General features: G+C 46.6%; 1 protein-coding gene across 2 annotated transcripts in view; it reads right to left on the bottom strand.

The window, feature by feature from the left end:
- Positions 1-8,116, bottom strand: part of il1rapl1a (interleukin 1 receptor accessory protein-like 1a) — a 76,227-nt gene extending 68,111 nt beyond the window's left edge. Inside the window, exons 1-3 of one of the 2 annotated variants that reach the window (XM_084689043.1) lie at positions 7,980-8,116; positions 7,615-7,744; positions 1,938-2,223 (exon numbers count right to left, since the gene is read on the bottom strand). In XM_084689043.1, coding sequence (XP_084545169.1) covers positions 1,938-2,083 — 146 coding nt within the window. In that variant the 5' untranslated portion in view covers positions 2,084-2,223; positions 7,615-7,744; positions 7,980-8,116. The remainder of the gene's footprint in view (positions 1-1,937; positions 2,224-7,614; positions 7,745-7,979) is intronic. The other variant, XM_084689042.1, reaches the window with a different exon arrangement.
- Between the last annotated feature and the right edge of the window lie 255 nt (positions 8,117-8,371).

The raw sequence follows: 8,371 nt of genomic DNA, 5'->3' as shown, positions 1-8,371 counted from the left end.
TGCACAGATATGTACCTCTATTTACAGTATAAACAGATGCTGTCTCTCTCTCTCTCTCTCTTGTTCATGTTGATTTCCCCTCTCTCCTTCTTTCTCTCTCCTCTCCTCCCTCCGTACTTTGCTCTTCAGCTTCTCTTCCTCTCTCTTATTATGTTCCCCCCCCCCCCCGTTTCGCTTTATATTCCTTTCTTTCCTTTCTTTCTACCCCCCCTTGCTCTATTCCTTTTCATCTTGGGCACTTCTCTTTCTCTCTCTTACTTTCTTTCCTTCCATCCCTCTCTGTCTCTCCCTGATCTACAGTTAGAGATGGCGTGGGGGTCATATGTGTTCCAGTGACTGCGTCAGCAGCCTACCCGCTAACCAAGAAGACTACTGATTTCACAGTCAGCCTCCATACAGATCCACTGATTGGTGTTCCCAAGCCTAACCTTAGCCTGCTGTAATTTACCCCCACACACACACATAGCACACAGACATAGCACAAAGTAGACCGGGTGCTTTCAACACCGTAGGTCATCGCAGAGAAATACGTTTTGAATTTCAAATTGAACCAATTTAAATTTGAACAAAAGTCTCTTAGCTTGAATTGTCAGTTATCAAATACAGCACAGGAGCGTTAATGGGCTCTGGATGAACTCGCAAGACTGCAGGGTCACACACAGCCTCTACCGCAACTAACCACCGTTATATCACCACGGCAACAACAGGAATTAAAAATACGAATAAAAACGTAGTTTGGAGTATGGTTGAATCAATCAGTGAGAGTCCATCGATGTCACCGCAGGAAAGGAGCCAACGGCCCTAGTGCCCCTGTCTGGCTGCCATGCCCTCCTCCCTGGAAGAGGAGCCAGGACTGCCATGCCCCCGCCCCGATCCTGGACCGTGCTCATGGAACCCAGTTGAATTACATTTACATTTAGTAATTTAGCAGACGCTCTTATCCAGGGCGACTTACAGTGAGTACAGGGACATTCCCTCCCGAGGCAAGTAGGGTGAAGTGCAGGGACACCACGGCACTTTGCACGGCCGGGAATCAAACCGGCAACCTTCTGATTAATAGCCTGATTCCCTATCCGCTCAGCCATCTGACTACTCTGAATTACAAAACCTCCCTCCACGGTAGCATGAACGCCGCCCACCCACGCCCTCGGAGAGCCGGCTTTGCGGTGGCGTTGCCGGTTCACACGCGGTGTGCAGAGGCGGTTGGTGCGTGTGCGAGGTAGTGACCCGGGTTCGCATCCCAGTGTGGGAGGAACTGGAGGAAACTGAGAAACGCGATGACACCAGTTACATTAGGTACTTCACAGAGAGTATAGAACTTAACCCATCTCCCTGGTAAAATGGGTTATGTACTTGTGTTGTTGCCGTGGGGTCCGTGCAAGCTTCTCCTGGTCTGTAAGTGTTTCAGTTTCTTTACAAGCTCCTCGACAACAACATGACAGACTGCCCGTTTCTGGTCCTACCTAGAATACATTTGGCTGGACAGCTAAAAAACTTTGAAGTCCTTTTTCTCAGTTCCACACTCTGGTGAGTCTTTCACCTTTGTTGGGCTGTATTGTAAAGGTTAATAAGTTACAGCTGCACGATTAGGCAGAAAGGAACCAACTTAATGGCTCTTGCATTAGGTTTTCTGCCTGGGCTGTTACACTTATGGAGGGTAGGGAGGAGAGAGTAGGGGAGGGAAGGAGAGGGAAACAGAGGAAGGGAGAGAGAAGGAGAGAGCAGGGGAGAAAAGGAGAGGAAATGAGAGGGACGTGTACAAGAGGGGCTTGCAGAAGATGCATAACAGACCCCCATCTCACCTGGCTCATGTTTTTGTAAACCCCCACCAACTAGAATAGTTTTGACCTGTAGTACACAAAACTTAGACCACTCCCCCACCCCACAACACCCAACATACCCCCCCCCCCTCTCCACACCCCCCTCCCCCACCTCACCTCAGCACGCAGGAGTAATGGCCACCGTCCTGCACTTCAGCTGGCCGGAACCAGATGGCGTCCTCCTCCTTGCTCATGCGCGCGCCGTCGAAGGAGATGGGCTCCTCAAAGTCCCCGTGGCCCAGCCCAGAGCTGCGGTACCACATGAGGCTGAGGCCTACGCTCTGGGCCTGGCTGTAGTTGGCCCGGATGTAGCCGTAGAACAGGGCGCACTTCAGCCTCACCGGCTCCCCCTGCAGGACGCGGTACTTCACCAGGTCCACCGACCAGTCGGTGCAGCCATCCACTGGAGGTAGGGGGTGGGGGGGGGGGGGAGAGGAGGGAGAGGGTGGTTGAGGAGGGGGAGATGGAGAGAGAAAGAGAGGACAAGTTTAGTACAGCTGAACATCCATCCATTTGTCTTGCCATTAGTACCTCTACTGTCCAGAGACAGAGAGAATGATTGCTAAACCTAGACAAGTTTATTAACCATAAAAAACTAGGGAACCAATGCTAGGCTATGCTAAAATTGATCATTAGCTGGAAATCACCATTTGCTCATTAGCTGAGAATATAGAGACTGCCTGCTCAGAATGGGATAGCTCATAAGCTAAAAATAAGGAGAATGTGCCTGCGAGACAAGGCTAGCTCATTAGCTTGAAGTACCAAGTCTATTCTAAGATGACACACACGTTCACTAACTGTAAATAACTACTAAGTTGCATGCTAACGCAAGTTAGCATATTTAGTTGAGAAAATTGTAGTTTAGAGTTAAAATAAGCTACTTCATTAGCTGTGGAGCTTTTAGGCTAAATCATGAGAAGATTTATACAGGGTTCTCTAGTCTCCCACATTTAAACCGTTTCTCACGCTGTCACGCAGCACCTTGTATTTCTCACGCTGAGAATTAAGGGATAACTCATTCTGCTATACAATTCATATTTTGGATCGGAATTTGTTTGTCATGAAAAAAAATATCTTCATACATTCATATTCTGTAGGATTTTAGGTATGGTAATCTCACGTCAAACTTTTGATAAAACTTGAGTCCTATTTATGTACGATATATACTGTACACATAAATACCAATATGCTGAAGTGATTTAGGGATTAGTGTGTACAGATTATAAATAATCCAAAACATGATGTGGAAGGGTTTTAATGTGCCTCTTTAGTTGCAAATATGACTGGCTGAGGTCGCTGATGTCACAACAAGTGAGGAGACTGGTTTTAAAAGGATTCAGGGGCGTGGAGTTCACAGAAAGTGACGGTATGAATGTCACTCATCATTTAAACCCTGTCGTTTTTAGCTGTCACATACTGGCACAAGTCCTTCAGCGATGATACAGAACGGGTCATGACACATCATTCATACCGTAACACTTATACTGTAACACTTATAGTTAAACTTTGTAGCAGTTGTGACACAATTTTAAGACAGTAGTAAAAATAACACTTTTTTTTTTTGCGCAAAAGAAAAACATGCTCGTATTTATAACAAACTGTAAACTTCTACACTCCACTAAAACTTAAGTTTTACCGTAGTCCACACACTGTTAAATGATACTGTAGGGTACCGTTTAGCACACTGCAGCACTTCTAATGAGTTGGTGGCTTCTTGCCTCCACAGTGACAAAGGTTAACCCATGGCCAACAATTAATCTGCAACTAATTAGGTACCATGTGTTTACAGAAGTACCCTGTGTGTGTTTGCTCGCGTGATGCGTGTGTGTGCGCATGTATGTGCGTGGGTGTGTGTGAGTGTGTGTGTGCGTGGGTGTGTGTGAGCGTGGGTGTGTGTGTGCCTGTGTGTGTGTGTGTGATACCGTAATGAGAGCCCTGCTGAGTGCCAGGCTGTGAGTGATACAGAAGCCTCACAGGGACAACTATGCTTGTAATTAATACCCTTAATTACCAGAGCTGAAGTATGTGTGTGTGTGCGTGTGTGTGTGTGCGCGTGAAAATGTGTGTGAAAATGTGTGGGTGTCTAGCTAATTATTTCTCTTAATTACCAGTAGACATCACATGTATGCATATATGTGGGGAATAGACAGAGAGCGAGGGAAAGATAAAGAGAGGGAGGGAGAGTGATAAAAAGAGGCAGAGACTTGTGGAATTCTGTACAGTTGTCACACTTAATTATCAGGGAATACTCCCTCCCTCCCTCTCTCTCTTTCTCTTATACATATGTACACACACACACACACACACACACACACACACAGTATATAGCTCTATGGAATCTGATTACCGTAATTTTCGGATTATAAACCGCGCCTTTTGTCGCATATTTGGACCCTGCGGTTTATATAACGGTGCGGCTAATCTATGGATTTTTACAGCTAACGGCTAACGGTTAATCCAGTGCGTTTAATGTGTAAACATCATTCAATTTAGCTGCTGCGGCTTATATAACGGTGTGCCTTATAGTCCGAAAAATTGCGGTATATAACCTTAGAAGGGAACAACATCACTGACACTAAAGCTTTAGACAGAATTCTGTTTAGAGACAGTGATTTGTCTTCCGGATACTAATAGGACTGTCTGATTGCCCCACCCACCCACACACCCACACACCCACACACCCACACACCTTCCCCACTCACTTCCCACCCCTCCAGATCAGTCTTCACCTCCGTCAATGGAAATGACACCACTCCATCTCTCTGTCTCTCTCTCTCCATCTCTCTCTCTTTCTCTCTCCCTCTCTCTGCTGCTCGTGTTTTGTCTTTGTCTCCAATCTTTGATCAGAAGCATCATCATCACATAAAGGCATATTGACGGTGACTCTGGTTAACATCAAACCCAACTGGACCTAATTAACCCAAAGTGTGCAAGGCCCAGGGAGCCAAACGTAGTCAAAACTGAAATGATACTCCACACATGGTCTACACTTCACGTCAGCTTTATAACACACACACACACAAACATATGCAGCACGCTTGTACACAGACACACACACACACACACACACACACACACACAGCATGGACCTAACAGAGGGCCCAGTGGGAGTTGTCTAATGCAGTGGCCTTTTGTGGGAAAACATATTTACGTCTGAAACTCAAACGGTTTTATCAACTCAATTAGAGGCTGACATTTCCCACATCCCCATGGCAGACACGAAAATCAATGTTTTCTCCATGCAGTAGGAAAACTGCAGTCCACCTCCCTCCCTCCCTCCCTCCCTCCCTCCCTCCCTCCCTCCCTCCCTCCCTCCCTCCCTCCCTCCCTCCCTCCCTCCCTCCCTCCCTCCCTCCCTCCCTCCCTCCCTCCCTCCCTCCCTCCCTCCCTCCCTCCCTCCCTCCCTCCCTCCCTCCCTCAGCACCAGTGCAGTGCAGCTGTCCTGTCAGTCACTATCAAGCTCCAACCCTGACATCATGTATGGAGTCCTATAGTGGCAGAGGGCCAAAGTAGAAGAGGTTGACATCCGATTATCTGTGTGTGTGAGAGCGTGTGTGTGTGCGAGCGTGTGTGTGTGTGTGAGAGCGTGTGTGTGTGAGAGCGTGTGTGTGTGGGAGCGTGTGTGTGTGAGAGCGTGTGTGTGTGCGAGCGTGTGTGTGTGAGAGCGTGTGTGTGCGTACTGTCACCCACAGAGAGACCTTATTACATTGTGTCCTCAGGCAAACCAGGGACCTGTCTGTCTTTGTGTGACACTAAACCCTGGCAATAAATACCGAGCCCTGAGCTAGAATATCAATTCACAAAGATTCATACATAATCTAACTCACAACTTCAGCGTTACACACACACACACACACACACACAGTATATATAGTATATACACACATTCATACACACAGAGAAAAATCTTTGTTATTGAAAATGTGAAATATCCACAGTTTTTGTATGAATATAGTATTGTATGAAGGAAAAATTAAATATATCCAAATGGATAGAAGACATTTTGTATCGACATTTTTCGATGATCACTCCTCCTACTTTTTCCTCCAGGTCATGAATGTTTGATTTGGTTTAAAATTTCTTGTGAAAGTGTCTAATCCGGTGTGTGTCTGACTTGTTTGTGTTGTTGCATCATGTTGCTGCCTTCTTTTACAATGGGGACATCATCTGTCATCTCTAGAGTCCGAGTCTCTCTCTCTCTGTCTCTCTTTTTCTCCCCCTCTCTCCTGTCTCTCTGTATTCCATGTGGGTCACAGGAACATGTTTTGCATATCATTTATGGATAAATGACAAGAACTACTGTACACATTTAAGCCATGAAAGATAGATACTGTACACAACACAAACAACTCGACAGATACTGCAGATGACATGGAGAGTGTCAAGGGTTGATTCTATATGAATAGATAGATTTTGCAGCCATAACATGCATTGTACATGCAGTACTGCAGGTGGGCCAATGCTAAAAGATTTAACTCGCATGCAAGTTTACACACACACACACACACTTACAGTACCTGTCAGGCAGAGTAACATCATTCTGAGGCAGGAGACACACGTGTATGTGCTTCACATTCAACTCCCCCCCCCCCCCCCCCCCCCCAGGGGTGCGTGGAGGTGGGGTTAGAGGGGGGTCAGTCCCTGGGTGGTAAACCCTAGGTGGGAAGAGACTGAGGTGGGTGGGGGGTAATTGGGCAGAATCTACTGTTGTCTAGGCTGTTTGGCCTTCAGGAAGCAGTATCAAAGCTGCTGTGATTCTGTGAGTCTGATTCTGCTGTATGCGGTCCACACACCCCATGGGAGATGGCCATGGGCAGAGTCATGGAGAGAGCTCTCCGCTGTATTGATGCGTAGGAAAGCAGAGTGTGCATCCATATGTCTCTGATAGTCTGGATGTTGACAGAACTGCTCTGGCCTCACTGAATGCTGGAGGTGAAATGTACGTTCCAGCTAGGCCATATTCCCATCTTCATGTCCATCTGCCACACGCACACACGCTCACCAATGACAACTAAAGATGGCAATATCATCCCCCTATTTTCTGTCACACAGATTTTGTATGAGGCAGATTTTATTTCGACACGTGTGCACCCCCCCACATACACACACCTGCCTTCAAATATTGGTTCCCCTGGAAGCAGAGACTCTGTTATTCAGTACAGACACGGACAAGCCCAGAGTCTGAAGGATGACATCACACTGAGAGAGAGAGAATGTTGTCACGATGATAACGATTCTTTGAGTTGAAAATTGAATTTGATGGAGTGAAATAGGAGGATGGGAAAACAGCAGGATGATAACAGCGCGAGAGAGATGAAGAGATGAAGATGGAGAGAGAGGGAGATACAGAGGTAGCTGATATGCAGTAAGGAGGGGGCAGGGACTGACTGCATACCCAGTGGATGGACACACACACACACACACACACACACAGCTGATTAACTCCAACTGACCTCCACCTCTCAGGCCCAGGCCCTGGCGAGTGCTCATGCACACGTGTGTGTTTTTGCTGAGCACGGAGATGGGACATCTGTTTTTACGGCCCCCACAATCGACTGCCTCTACTTGTCACCGTAATTGCCGTCTGTCCTAATTGGATCTGAATCTCAGCTATTCATAGCTTGACGTGACCTTAATATGTGCCCGCAAACACGGGCATGAACCCCCTTCACCCCAGCCCCACCCCAGCCCCACCCCCCTCCTACCCCCCTTCACCCCAGCACCACCCCCACCCCCCTCTTACCCCCTTCACCCCACCCACACACCCCTCCTACCCCCTTCAACTCCACGCTACCTGCCTCTACTGGTTTATGAAGTCAGGACTTCCAGTTCATAATACTCCAGAGCAGGCCCTGGATGTGACAGCTTCATCAACAGCCAAGCTGGATTGTGATTCTGATTTCTGTTGCAACTCACGTCTTTACCTGCAGTATGGGAGGTATGGAGGGAAAATAAAGAGAAGAGAGAAATAAAAAACTAATTTCTGGGAGTGTTTTTCCTACATTTGCATACATATTGGAGCAGGATAATTTCCACGGCAACATGAAACTCAGGGAGCTAGAAAGTAGCGACTGAAACACAATATTTGAATTGGCAGGAAGCGTGCTAATCCTTCATTGGAGTAAGCCAGGTAGGTATTTCCTAATGCAGAGAACTTACCACTACGAGGAAATAAGCAGTTTGCGACAGTGTAGATAAAGAAATGTAAATCTAATCATTACATGGACATTGCTTTATTTTGAGGAGCTTCTTCAAAACAAAAGGTCTAGGAGAACTTCATTTAAACTGCTTGGTTTCGGGTTCCAGTTAAAACCGTTTCCGCAGCAACAAGATTCCACCACAAAACAACAACAATAAATAGAAGGTTTTCAATTACAACTATTGGGTGGGTGTTCTGTGGTAAAGCATTAGGCTGCAGATCAAGATATCAGGTTAAATTATTTATTTGAGTGTTGCTTTGGATAATTATTTTTTAAATTATAATTATTTGAATGATGTGCAAAATGTGGTTCCATAATTTCCTGTGATCTCTGTGGGTTCTCCCACTACAG

Source organism: Hypomesus nipponensis, chromosome 23 (assembly GCF_054491055.1).
Source record: "Hypomesus nipponensis isolate SF chromosome 23, ASM5449105v1, whole genome shotgun sequence".
NCBI lineage: Eukaryota > Metazoa > Chordata > Actinopteri > Osmeriformes > Osmeridae > Hypomesus > Hypomesus nipponensis.
This window is presented reverse-complemented; position numbering and strand designations above follow the sequence as displayed.